The sequence below is a fragment of the Moschus berezovskii genome, chromosome 7, assembly GCF_049115385.1.
Source record: "Moschus berezovskii isolate FMDL1 chromosome 7, NW_MosBer_1.0, whole genome shotgun sequence".
Classification (NCBI taxonomy): domain Eukaryota; kingdom Metazoa; phylum Chordata; class Mammalia; order Artiodactyla; family Moschidae; genus Moschus; species Moschus berezovskii.
The window spans coordinates 108819979-108834426 of NC_142466.1; the positions used below are offsets into that span (position 1 = coordinate 108819979).

Genomic DNA, 14448 nt, shown 5'->3' on the forward strand with positions numbered 1-14448 from the left:
CACCCAAGCAGAGATTAGAAAGGAGACATGAAAGTTTCCTTTCTTGTTCTTCCTTTTTGTTCATTCACTATGACAACCGCAAATGACATCTCGGAAACGCCATCTGCCTCCAGCCTGTGCCCTGCTCTCTGCACAGATGGGACCCAGACCTTATTGGAGGGAGGTCAGCTATTTCATTCCAAGGAGCAGCTGAACAAAATTCAGTTGCTGTTCCCTCCAGGTGTCTACACACCAGCTGCGAAGACTTCTTTGTAAATGTGTCAGATATTAAATATCTACATTCATGCTGCCCTTTTAAAAGAGATGACTTGGGAGGCTACACCTTCATTCTACTAGTACTGAAAACTGAAAACACTTTTGGAAGTTCTCTTTGGAACTGAGTCCAGGGCATTTTATTCACCATTGACCCTTAACTGAACCATCATTGAACACCAAACATCCTCCCCTGCCAGGCACTGGACTGTGATGATCAGAAGGTAAGTCTTTCCCTCAGGAACACTGTATCTAATGGAGGAAGCTAACACACAAGCAGATAAATTATGATTCCATCAATATCAGAACAAAGTTAAACACAAGTACCACAGGGCATAGAGAAGGAAGCCACCAACTCTCACCGGAAGAACTGGGAAAGCCAGCTTCATGGAGGCCATGCAACCCTTCACAGCTGCAGAGCTTAAGGGTGGGGAAGACATCTAAGCAGGCCCAAAGTCCTACGTGTAAAGGGCATGGACAATTTCAGAGTGGTGATGAATAGTGTGCTGGAGAGGGGGAAGAGGGGCAGCAAGATTTCAGAAAGAGAACAGGATCAGACTTGGGAAGACCTGAGCACCAGACTAAACACAGACTTACTCCTACCAGCCACGGAGAGCTAAAAGCAGGAAGATGGTGCAGACTTTTTTTTTTTTTTTTAAGAAAGATACCTCTGGAGGAGGAATTCCCTGGCGGTCCAGTGCCTAAGACTCTGAGCTTCCAATGCAGGGGCACAAGATCGATCCCTGGTTGGGAAACTGAGATCCCATGCTGCGTGGTGTGGCCAAAAAAAACTTTTTTTAAATTAAAAGAAAAAATAATAACTCTGGTGTATTTTGAAGGAAAAACTGGAGGTCACAAAGAAAGAATTTGACCCCCTTTACTCAGTGATTCCAATACATCAAACACTGATATACAGGTCTTTATAGCCTTTATCTCCACAGTAGTCATGGGAAGCAATCATAAAGTCAATTATAGGTGAACATTTATTGAGTTGTTACTATGGACCAGATAGTGTGGACAGAAGCAGTAAGCAGTCAAGTCAGAATTCAGAACTAGACCCGCCAGACTCCAAAACCCAGAGCCTTTGCCCTGAAGCAGTTACTCAGCAAAAAGGTGAAAATATGGAATCAGGGCACTGCCTTGAAAACCATAAGCGATAGTTTCTCCTGAAGGAGAAGCAATAGGAGATGAGTGATAAGGCGTCTAGGCTGACTGCCAGTCTCTAAGCCTGAGAGTCTGAATGGATTGCCTTCTACTGATCTCATAAGAAATATGGGAGGAAGCAGATCGCCTCTGTGAGAAAGAAACTAATAAACTGTGCTTAGAACGTGGTAAGTCTGAGTCAATCTATCTAGGTGAAAAAACCTTCTTGAAGGTCATCAGTGTGTGGATGGCAATTGAAGCTCTGGGTGCAGCTGACACAGCCACGTCCAACGTGGAGAGTGGGCAGCACAACAGCAGGGGCTGAGACAGATGGAAACTCAAGGCGAAACCAGAGGAGAGGGTGACTCGGAAGGTCAGTGGCCGCGAGGACAGTGCGATGCCTTGGGAGTCAAGGACAGAGAAGATCTGAAGCCATGTCTGTCTCCTCAAAAGTCATCTCCCTTCCTTCCCACCGAACACCCCAACCTGCTCACCCCCACCCGAGAAGGGCCTGGAGCAGAACATGAGGCACCAGGGGCTTGATCGCTCACCCTTCTCTCATACGGCTCTTTCTCTCCCAAAGGAGGGCACATGGTTCCATGATCAGACTTGAGGTCTGACTGGATAGAGGCAGGCAGAGCAGATCTCTGGCCTGTCCAGTTGTTAGACACTTAGGCCTCCCTGGCTTTAAACAAAAGAGGCCCCCACACCATCCAAATGAACTCTACATTGAACTTTGAGAACCAAAGCCTTCACAGGTGGTAAAGTACCTTTGCTTTGCTTTAGATTCTACACATGGCCCATGGTTGCATGTGTGTATAAATGTACATATATATAAAGATATGCATTTTAGCATTCTATTAGCACTTAGTATTTCTCTGTGGTACTCATCACATTTGTAACGACATAATTTTGTAATTAGTTGTTTAACATCTAAGTCTATCTCTCCTGAGGGTTTGGACCATGAACGGGGCTGAGCGCCAAAGAATTGATGCTTTGGAACTGTGGTGTGGGAGAAGACTCTTGAGAGTCCCTTGGACTGCAAAGAGAGCCAACCAGTCCATCCTAAAGCAGATTAGTCCTGAATATTCACTGGAAGGACTGATGCTGAAGCTGAAACTCCAAAACTTCGGCCACCTGATGAGAAGAACTGACTCTTTGGAAAAGACCCTGATGCTGGGAAAATTGAAAGCAGGAGAAGGGGATGACAGAGAACAAGATGGTTGGATGGCATCACCAACTAAATGGACATGAGTTTGAGCAAGCTCCAGGAGATGATGAAGGACAGGGAAGCCTGGCATGCTGCAGTCCATAGGGTCGCAAAGAGATGGACACAACTGAGCGACTGAACAGCAACAACAGATCTCTGCTGAACGTGAGCTCTATACCAGCAAAGACAAACAAGGTCTATCTCTCCATCCCCAGAAACTAACACAGTTGGTTGGACACAGATATTTTTTAAATATTTATCATTTGGTTGATTGATTAAATAGATGGATGAATATATGGATAAATGGTGGGCAAAGCTAAGTGTTATGAAAAGGTTAAGAGGAAAAGGATTGATGCTAGAAGATGAATTTGACAGTCAGGTGGTCATTAAGAAACCTTGGTGAGAGAGCCATAGTGTACTGGGGTGTTGGACGCCTGATTCTCCTGTAGGAGAGACTGAGAAGAATGGTGTGGGAGGGAACAGAGTCAGCGAGCACACCCTGCTCTCTCAGAAGCCCCATTGTGGGCAGGGCCTGGTCTAATGTACTCTTTTGGTTTCCAAGTTTATATCCATGTTCTTTATTTTTGAAAACAGTAAAAGATCCTACCAAATAAATTCAGGAGACCTTAGCAGATGGTCAAGCTGGAGGTCATTTCTAGGTGAAAACAGTACCTGATTTCAAAACTAACATGACTAATCTTCCACTGTGATGCATAAACTACCTCCAAAGGCAATCCCAGTTGGATTACAAAACAAACATTTTGATAATAGCATCACTGAAATGAGAGTATGGCTCCCCAAGGTGACAATGTTAAATAAATTGTGTTCGGTTATAAGAGTTCTGCTATGTTTCCTTTTTGTTTTTAGTCTTTTCATGCTAAATTACTTCAGTCAGGTACGACTCTTTGCAACCCTATGGACTGTAGCACTAAAGGCTGCTCTTCCATGGGATTCTCCAGGGAAGAATATTGGAATGGGTTGCCATTTCCTCCTCACGGGAATCTTCCTGACCCAGGGATTGAACTCGTGTCTCTACATCTCCTGCACTGGCAGGCCAGTTCTTTACCACAAATGCCACCTGGGAAGCCCTTTAAGTCTTTAGGGTTGCATAAAATAGGCAGAAGCAGCGTTTCTTAGAGTAGTGCTTTTCTAAAATGCTTTATACACTTTAAGATAATTTTTGCTGGCACCTGAACACATTCTTAATGGCTCACCTGGTATTGACTTTTGAAAAAAACAAGGTATTAACATCAAATTCATGCTAACACATATATTACAAAGTGTCCTTGGTCAATAAATTTAAACTACAAATTTAAGTTTTAAATCTAAGTTGTTTAAAGAAACATTAAATAACCAATACTTTTCCTCTGACAAACTCTGTCAGGGTGATCTACAAATAGTTCAACCTTGGAAAACTGGTAGGAGACAGATCTTGGGCTTAAAGACCTAAGTTCAAATCCTGTCTCTGTCATTTACTAGTCACTGAATGATCCTGTGAAAGTTGTTTCACTTTTACAAGTCTCAGATTACTCATCTATGAAATGAAAATATCAATACTTATTTCACCAGGTTTTTCTGAGGACACAATGAAACCAAGCATCAAGGCTCCTGGCAGAGCCGTGGGTGTCTAAGCTGGTGTGTGAACAGTGGCAGCTATAATGCCTGATGGTCTAAACATTATGTACGTAAACAAATTCCAGGCATGGGGCTATTTGCCCATTTATTCCGGCTGACCTTTCTCTTCTCTCTGAAATATGTCAAGCTGCAAGTGAGCACTCACTGGGCTGAAGAGCAGCATCAACAACAACAAGTAGAAGGAGCAGAAGCTAACAGGAGGCCTGGAAGCATTTGGACTCCAGTGCCTGAGTCGGGTGAGGGACCCAGAGAGGCCCCCGGCAGTCAAACAGTCTGCGTTTCAATAGAAATGCTGCTCTCCTAAGAGCCTGGAGTGACTGAGCATCAACTTCATAATTATTAACTCAGATTCTAAACATAAAAAGCCAAATGACCTGTGCAGAATGAAAGCCAGGGACAGTCTTATCAAGAATGAATCAGTCTCTTTGATCTTGAGGTAAGCCGACTCACTGAACATCAAGCTTCCACCTGGGTTTTTTCCAGACACCAACATAATTGCCTAATTCTCGGCTGTCTGGAGTTTCCAGTCTAAACTGGCCTTAAAAAAAAAAAAGTCCCACCACCTTGCCAGAGTTCATACTCCATTCAAAACGAATACAGTTCTAACTGAATCACTTTGCTATACAACAGAAATCAACACAACATTGTAAATCAACTATACTTCAATAAATTTTTTAAATATATGAGTTTCTAAGCTACTAATCCAAATAAATAGGGACTTAGAAACTATTTTTAACTAAGAACTACCCAAGTAAAATGAAGAGAAATTATTCCACCCAATTCGGAATTAAATGTTCAAGTATAAACAGAGGGGTAAACAGAATGGAAACAGAGGACCAGGGTAAAAGGTATTCACAGGTTAGGCAGAAAAGTAGAAAAAAATTGGAAAAACATGAACATTGAGGAGGGTAAATACAAAATACACAGGAAGAGGTAAGGCAGAAGGGGGCGGTAGGAAGAAATGGGTGAAAAATAGGAAAAAGAAGGAAGGAGGGGGAACTGAGCCAGAGCCGTGGTAATCAGCATCTCTCACTATGGTTCCAGAACCGTCTCCTACCTACCCACCCAGCGATCGTGTGCACTGTGCCATGAATTAATCAGCATGTAAATTGCCCCCTTTATCTGCGGAAATTGAATTTAGCTGCCAATCTTGATTGAGGGCATAGAGGCCTCCTCAGAGAAAGATCACAGCTCTCGGGGAGAATGCCTTTTCTCTTCTTAAATCAAAGCTTGCATAAGCCCATGGAAGCAGCTGCAGCTGGAGCCACAGACATTGTGAAAGGTGGCAGGCTGAGGTCGGTAATTATAATTAGCAGTTACATAACATGTTTGTTCTTCAAAGTGCTCTACAAGCATCAGCTAATTAATAGCTTACTATGCCCCATGCAGATCCACTGGTTTTTCAGGGAGTGACTAATCCTAGTGCTCCCACTGAATTCTGAATGGTGGGGGCACAAGCAGCTTGAGTCATGAAGAAAATGGCTAAGGGTCCTGAAGCTACACCCAGCTCTCAGACCCAGTGACTCCGCAGGTAACTCTGGCCCACGATCACCTCCCCAGATGTTGAGGTCAGCAACCCACAAGGCAGCTGCCTCATTTCCTCCAAATAACTTAGAGGTGCTGTTGGAGAGGCAGTCATTGTTTGGGAAGACTATCAGTCTGGTTTGAAATGGTATTAGCTCTTCTCAATGTTTCCAGTGATGAAGATGGGGACTCTGGAGTCCTTGGTGTTAGTTACAGGTTTGCCCTTGCTTCTCTGTGCAAGTTGGACAAGTCAATGGGACCTAAGAGAAGGCTGATCTAGATCTCTGGGTTCTCATCCAAGTCTACCCCTCCTTGTTGCTATGACTAAAATCTCTAACCTACATCCTGTTGCAGTGGCGGTATAGAAAACTAAATGTGGGAAATGCGTGGCATAGACACGGTTTCAGCAACAGGAGTGAGTTCTTCATCTACTCCAGGGTTCCTTACCCAAGGGTTTCAATATTAAATGTATATTTGCATGTGCATTTCTTTGGAGAAAAATCTATTTACTCCATGGCCCCATAAATTCCAAAAAGATAGTGTCTAGCAAAGTAACCCACACACAATGTATGCTAAATAAATATCTATTGAATGAATTGATTTCTTCAAATCCCAGTCCCACAAATGGTCATAAACTCATCCTCTATGGACAAATAATAACCTGCAGTCCATGTGTTATATTTGCTCATGCTAGACTTTCCTTTAGAAAACTTAGATTGACAAGACCCAAGCAGAGACATTAGTTTGCCAACAAAGGTCCGTCTAGTCAAGGCTATGGTTTTTCCAGTGGTCACATATAGATGTGCGAGTTGGGCTATAAAGAAAGCCGAGTGCCAAGAACTGATGCTTTTGAACTGTGAAGACTCTTGAGAGTCCCTTGGACTGCAAGGAGATCCAACCAGTCCATCCTAAAGGAGATCAGTCCTGAGTGTTCATTGGAAAGACTGATGGTAAAGCTGAAACTCCAATACTTTGGCCACCTCATGCGAAGAGCTGACTCACTTGAAAAGACCCTGATGCTGGGAAAGATTGAGGGCAGGAGGAGACGGGGACAACAGAGGATGAGATGGTTGGATAGCATCACCGACTCTGTGGACATGAGTTTGAGTGAACTCCAGGAGTTGGTGATGGACAGGGAGGCCTGGCGTGCTGCGATTCACGGGGTCGCAAAGAGTCGGACACAACTGAGCGACTGAACTGAACTGAACTGAAAACACTCTGCCATAATTCAACTGCAAGTCAAGCCAGAGACCCAAACCAAAGCTACCTTGGGATTTCACTCATCAGCGATCTGTCTTCAGAGCCAAGCAAGTCAACATCTAGAAACAAATTACCAGAGTCATTCAAGACTAGGTGACAACAATTTGTTACACCCTGGGCCAGCTATCACAAGCCTAAGAATCATTGCCTTTCCCCACCTTGTTTCTTGGAGGCCAAGGTGAAATAAAGCATGTGGAAATCTACACTTCTAATTCATGAGAGGATCCACTTCAAGTCAGGCTAATAATTTCAGTAAAAGACCTCATATGTGCACAGTTCAGTTCAGTCACTCAGTCGTGTCCGACTCTTTGCAACCCCATGAATCACAGCACGCCAGACCTCCCTGTCCTTCACCAACTCGTGGAGTTTGCCCAAACTCATGTCCATCGAGTCGGTGATGCCATCCAGCCATCTCATTCTCTGTCGTCCCCGTCTCCTCCCACCCCCAATCCTTCCTAGCATCAGAGTCTTCTCCAGTGAGTCAACTTGTCGCATGAGGTGGCCAAAGTATTGGAATTTCAGCTTTAGCATCAGTCCTTCCAGTGAACACCCAGGATTGATCTCCTTTAGAATGGACTGGTTGGATCTCCTTGCAGTCCAAGGGACTCTCAAGAGTCTTCTCCAACACCACAGTTCATATGTGCACAGTGGTTTAAATTTTGAAAGGTTCCCTGTAGATTATCTCATTTGATTCCCTCTCAACAACTATATGAAGTAGGAAAAACAGGCTATATTTTCCCCTCTTACAGACTAGGAAACTGAGGTTCTAAGAGAATAATGCCTTACGTGATGACACACAGCTAACACAGGGGACTGCTAGAATTTGAACTGAAGTCTCGAAACTCCTTTTCACAGGTAATCCCATTTGAGAGAGTATATCCAAAAGAATTCTGGGCTTCCAGGTGGTGCTAATGGTAAAGAACCCGCCTCCCAAAGCAGGAGACAAAAGAGATGCAGGTTTGATCCCTGGGTTGGGAAGATCCCTTGGAGGAGGGCATGGCAACCCACTTCAATATTCTTACCTGGAGAATCCCATGGACAGAGTAGCTGGTGGGCTACAGTCCATGGGGTCGTAAAGAGTCAGACACAACTGAAGCGACTTAGCACAGCAGGCACATCCAAAAGAATTCAAATCAAGGTCTCAAAGAGATATTTGTAAGCCCGTGCTCAGAGAGGCATTAGTCACAACAACCAAACGGTAGAAGCAGCGCAACTGTCCATCAACAGATGAATGGATAAGCATAATGCGTATACAAACACAGCAGAATATCATCATTCAGCCAGAAAAAAGAGGGAAATACCACCACTGGCAACAACATGGATAAGCCTGGAGTACCTTATGTTAAGGATAATAAGCCAGCCACGGAAGGGTAAATACAATGGTTTCACTTATTTGAGAGTCCCTTGGACTGCAAGGAGATCCAACCAGTCCATTCTAAAGATCAATCCTGGGTGTTCATTGGAAGGACTGATACTAAAGCTGAAACTCCAATACTTTGGCCACCTCATGCGACGAGTTGACTCACTGGAAAAGACTCTGATGCTGGGAGGGATTGGGGGTGGGAGGAGACGAGGACGACAGAGAATGAGATGGCTGGATGGCATCACCGATCCGATGCACATGAGTTTGAGTGAACTCCGGGAGTTGGTGATGGACAGGGAGGCCTGGCGTGCTGTGATTCATGGGGTCATGGAGAGTCAGACACGACTGAGCGACTGAACTGACTGACTGACTGACTAAGCCAAACTCATACACACAGAAAGCAGAATGGTGGTACCAGAAGCTGGGGGGAGTAGGAAAACAGGGAGTTACTCTTTAATGGATACAGATTTTCAGTTTTTCAAGATGAAAAAGTTCTGGAGACTGGTTGCACAATGTGAAAATAGTTAACACCGAAAAAGCGTTAAGATGGTAGATTTTATGTTGTGCATATTTTACCACAATTAAAAATAAACATTAAAAACCTCGCTATACATGACACCACCTTTTCTCTGAAAAGCTGTCAGCATGTGCTTAATTAGGACTTTCAAGTAAGCCCCCCTGTGAAAATGGTTCATAGAGAAAAGTCTCTCAGCCAACCAAGCAGAAGAGATAGGAGTCATTGTGATTTAAGGTGAGTTTCAAAAGACAAATGCATAATGTTTTCTATCCAAATTATTTTCCCAATCCACCCTTTAAATCTTCAGGGTTCGGCTGACAAATCTAAAGCCAAGTGCCCACTGGGGTAAATGGCATGGCTAGATGCAGTACACAGAGCAAGCAATCAGAGGCTTGAGGTTCCATACTCCCTCTAGCTATTTACCTCTAGAGACAGGAGCCCTACAGAATGGGGGTTATACCTGAGCATGATGAAGCACTTGTTCTCCAGGTGCCCTTCTCTGTGCAAACGGAAGTGATCTTTCCTCCAGGGCTCTCAAAGCCCTCTGGACAGACGTAGTGAGCCACACTGCCCAGCCTGGAGCCGTGACTCCCCTCTAGGATCGCGTGCTGCACTTCTGGAGGGCGGCCACAGTCGATCTCTGCAGTAAGAAGTAAGACGGCATTTGTTACGACCCATGACTTCCATCACATAATTCACCTTTTAGAAATAAACATTCAGCAATGATAGAGTCCAGTCATATGGGATAAGGAAAGACATTAACCCTATCAAATAATTCAACTGCAGATACTTAAAATAAGACTGTTCAGAAGTAAAGAAAATAGATTTCTCTGAGCTTAATGAAATTTACAAACATGTATATATAGAAAGCATTCTAATGATGAGATTATTTATACTATAGAGAACTCCTTGGTCAATGAAAGAATCCATCTCAGGGTTCTTTTAAATACTAAGATTTTTCTGCTATCTTTTACTGTGTATCTTCAGGTCATTAACTCCTGAGTAGATAACAATATAACTGTAGTTTTTTTGTCAACTGAAGAGTAAAAAAAATACATACAAAATCTCTGAACTTTTTAAAGGAAATTAATGGGAAAGTTAATTAACATTAAATATAGATGCACCTTTCAAAGGGAAAAAGTCAGCTACACAGAGGGAGACAAAACTGGATTTATCAAATGAATACAAAATTTCTTCTCTGCAACTCTGACTACTAGAAGACACTGAAATACTTACAGAGAACAATCTGAAGGACAAGGATTACGACATTGCCATTTTAGACCCAGCCAAACTCTACCTCATAGAGGAATAAAAGAGTCACTTTCAGGTATTTTATAATTCTTAAAAAATCTATGTGTGTACCTTTTCTGGGAAAAAATTCAAAAATAACTTCAACACAATAACAAAAGTGAATCAGAATATATACCCTAAGAAAAAAGAAGGATGGGCCTTTAGAAGAAACATGAGAATGAAACAAGCAGAATGTACAGATAAGTCTCCATAATCATTTAAGTGTGATGTAGAGCTTGATAGACCGAGCAGTAAAGAGTCTCTGGTCAGTGCAGATACAAATCCTGAGCATTCATGTGACCAGAATGAGGTGGTCATTAGATAAAGCCTCCAATCCTGTCCACCTCTCAATTCCCATGTTTGCCCACAGAGATCTGTTCCCTTCTCGTACATGTTGGCCCAACACAAGACCTCTTGGCCCTCAGCATCTTCCCAACATCAGATCTTTCAGCCTGTATACTGGCCCCAAACATTCCAAGATGTGAGTATATTTGTGTGTACATGAGCAACCAACTGAACAGATGGTTAATATTTCCTAAGACTGCCCAGCCACTGTGGACATTTAAAACAGCCAGTTTCAGTTACAGCAGGAAATTAGAGGGATCATCAGTGAATAAATTGAGGGTATAGATTTATGTAGAGATGGACTGTGAAGAAAGCTGATCGCCAAAGAATTGATGCTTTTGAACTGTGGTGTTAGAGAAGACTCTTGAGAGTCCCTTGGACTGCAAGGAGATCCAACCAGTCCATTCTAAAGGAGATCAGTCCTGGGTGTTCATTGGAAGGACTGATGCTAAAGCTGAAACTGCAATACTTTGGCCACCTCATGCGACGAGTTGACTCACTGGAAAAGACTCTGATGCTGGGAAAGGTTAGGGGCGGGAGGAGAAGGGGACGACAGAGAATGAGATGGCTGGATGGCATCACCGACTCTGTGGACATGAGTTTGAGTGAACTCCGGGAGTTGGTGATGGACAGGGAGGCCTGGCGTGCTGTGATTCATGGGGTCGCAAAGAGTCGGACATGACTGAGCGACTGAACTGAACTGAACTGATGGGCTTCCCTGGTGGCTCAAATAGTAAAGAATCTGCCTGCAATGCAGGAGACCCAGGTTCAATCTTTGGGTCGGGAAGATACCCTGGAGAAGGAACTGGCAACCCACTCCACTACTCTTGCCTGGAGAACTTCATGGACAGAGAAGCCAAGCAGGCTGCAGTTCATGGGACTGCAAAGAGTTGGACATGATTGAGCGACTAACTTTCACTTTCTTTCATCGAAATTGAAGCTGGAATTCTGAACTGCACATTGGAGAGGTTTGGGAGGGAATCTGATAACAGATCCAGATTAGGAGAGAAACATAGATACTAAGGGCTTTCCAGGGGGCACAGTGATAAAGAATCTGCTTGCCAATGCAGGAGATGCAGGCAACATGGGTTCGATCCCTGGGTCAGGAAGATCCCCAGAGGAGGCCATGGCAACCCACTCCAGTGTTCTTGACTGGAAAATCTCATGGACAGGACTTAGCAGCTGGGCACAGCATATAGATACTAAAGGTATAAAGGTACAGAAAAAAATTGACTTTCATCTTGGACATGACTGAAAATAATGGAAGGCATGGTGGCTTTAGTTGGGACTACGAGATTCTTTTTTAACTGATATTAATAGACAAGAAATCAATAGCGTGGTCTCTAGGGACTCAGGTAGATGCCCAGGGATAGGCAACTTGGACCCAACTCTGTGACTTCCCATCTATTCAAGTTGGACAGTCCCTTGGCAAGAGATATTTAGAGAGGATTAAATACATGGTTCTAAACAACAGCTATACAGTCTAAATCACCTAGGGAGCTTTTGAAAAAAATCACACAATGGAATGTCTCTCTCTCTCTGTCTCACACACACACACAGACACTCACACACACACACACCCCACCATCGCCCAGAGACAACTCCTCTGAATGAGGAGTAATTTGTTGGACTCTTGGTATCCACATTTCTACAAAGCTGCAAATCTGATCTGTATGCACACTCACAGGTGAGAACCTAAATTAAACAGTGGTATGAATGGCTACCCCTTGACATCACACGCATCCCAGATGGGCCTCAAGTATCTAACATTATTAGTTCACAGTAACTCTCCATAATAGAGATTATTTTCCCCATTTTACAGGTAAAGTGACTTAACATGATTAAATAAAACATCTAACATGACATGGTTAAAAGCCAAATCCATCCATCAGATTCCTACAACCACTGCCTCTCAAGAGCAGCTCCATCTTTGAAAATCTACAGCATACGCCCCTTTCTATCACCTTCCACCTTACTCACGTTCTCGCTCCTCAAATTACATGCTTCCTCCTCAAAGCTAGCAAAATCTTCCCAATGAAGAAACTGCTCCATGACTAATAGAGGGAGGCCTTCTTCCTCTGAGCTTTCGTGGCCTGTGTTCATTTGTTCACTCACTCATTTATTTATTGAGCACCTAGCATATGCGAGACAGTATGTGATACACTGCAGCAGTGAGCAAAATGATAAGATCACTCCCCCAGAGAACTTAGGGAGCGAATAATTAGACAAAAAAAATAAACCAACAAGGTAACTGCAGATGGTGGGAAATGTTAAGTAGAAGGAAAGATAATGGGATAGGATGGGGAAGACTTTTTACACAGAGTGGTCAGGAATGGTTTGAGCTCTCTGAGGAGGTAACATCTGAGTTAGGATGAGCATGAGCCTGTCATGTTCAGGACCAGAGGAAGAACATTTCAATCAAGGGAAATAGCCAGCACAAAGACCCTGAGGTGAGAGAGTCGTGATCTGTTCCAGAAGGGGAAACGCAGCCTGCTGGCCGGAACACAGTCAGCAAGGAGAAGCAGCACGAGATGACGGAGCAGAGAAGGGCAGAGACGGTCACAGAGGGCCTCGTAAGCCTTAGCAAAGAGCGTGGAGCTTATGAAAAGGCAGCTGAGTGCCATGCGAGGGTCCTGAGCAAGGGAATGCGATCATCTGACTTAGACTTCTAAAAGACCATTCTGACTGCTGGGGAGAGAACAGGAATAAAAGGAGAGGGGGGTCAGGGTCTAGAGCCGCAGTCCAACAGAGAGAGACGAGGTCTTGGATGCACTGGAGAGGTGACGATGGAGACGGAGAGAGTGGGCCGGAGCCCAGACGCATACAGGAAGCAAAACAAGATTCTCGGTGACAGATCAGATGTGAGAGTGAGAGAAGAAGTAGAAACAGGACAGTTATTTATCTGGGTCTTCCTTGGTGGTCCAGTGATTGAGAATTCGCCTGCCAATGCCGGGGACACGGGTTCAATCTCCGGCCCAGGAACTAAGATCCCACACGTCATGGGGCAACTAAGCCTGTGTGCCACAATTCCTGAGCCTGTGCTTGAGAGCCTGCGTGCTGCAACTACTGAGTTCTGCAAGAGCAACTTCTGAAGCCCAAGGGCGCTAGAGCCTGTGCTCCACAACAAGAGAAGCCAGGGCACCACAACTAGAGAGCAGCCCCTGCTTGCTGCAACTAGTCGTGTCCGACTCTTTGTGACCCCGTGGACTATAGCCTACCAGGCTCCTCCTTCCATGGGATTCTCCAGGCAAGAATACTGGAGTGGGTTGCCATTTCCTTCTCCAGAGAGAAGGCCCACAGGCCCACAGCAAAGACCCGGTGCTGCCAAAAATATACTAAATAAATAATTTGTTAAAAGAATAATTATTCATCCTGTTCATCTGATCTTTATTTCCTGCTTGAGGATTCAGTGGGGTTCTTTTAATGACTATGTCTTCCCAAATACATGAACAGTTCCTAAAGCAAAGAAGCTTTATCTTACAATCTCTTGCATCCTCACAACGCCTACTTACATTTTTATGTTTTACATAGTAAATAATAAATAGTTGCTCATTGGTAGCTTGCTACCACTTCATCATTGTTCAAGATGCAATAAATATTACTTTGGGGCTTACTTTGTAGTCCAGTGGTTAAGAATCTACCTATCAATGCAGTAGACATGGGTTCAATACCTGATCCAGGAACTAAGATTCCACATGCCTTGAGGCAACTAAGCTCATGTGCCACAACTCCCGAAGCCCGCACACCCTAGAGTCCATGCTCCACAGCAAGAGAAGCCCACGCGCTGCAACTGAGAGAAGACCCTGCTCTCCGCAACTAGAGAAAGCCCGAGCACGGAACAAAGGCCCAGCGCAGCCAAAAATAAAAGAAAGAAATCTTTTTCTAAATGTTACTTTGATATGACCAGAG

General features: G+C 44.1%; 1 protein-coding gene across 3 annotated transcripts in view; it reads right to left on the reverse strand.

Moving 5' to 3' along the window:
- The window catches only part of SUSD1 (sushi domain containing 1), a 209146-nt gene that overhangs the window by 148992 nt on the left and 45706 nt on the right, over positions 1 to 14448 (reverse strand). For all 3 annotated transcript variants that reach the window (XM_088838275.1, XM_088838276.1, XM_055427584.2), the window contains exon 6: positions 9365 to 9544. In XM_088838275.1, coding sequence (XP_088694401.1) covers positions 9365 to 9544 — 180 coding nt within the window. The remainder of the gene's footprint in view (positions 1 to 9364; positions 9545 to 14448) is intronic.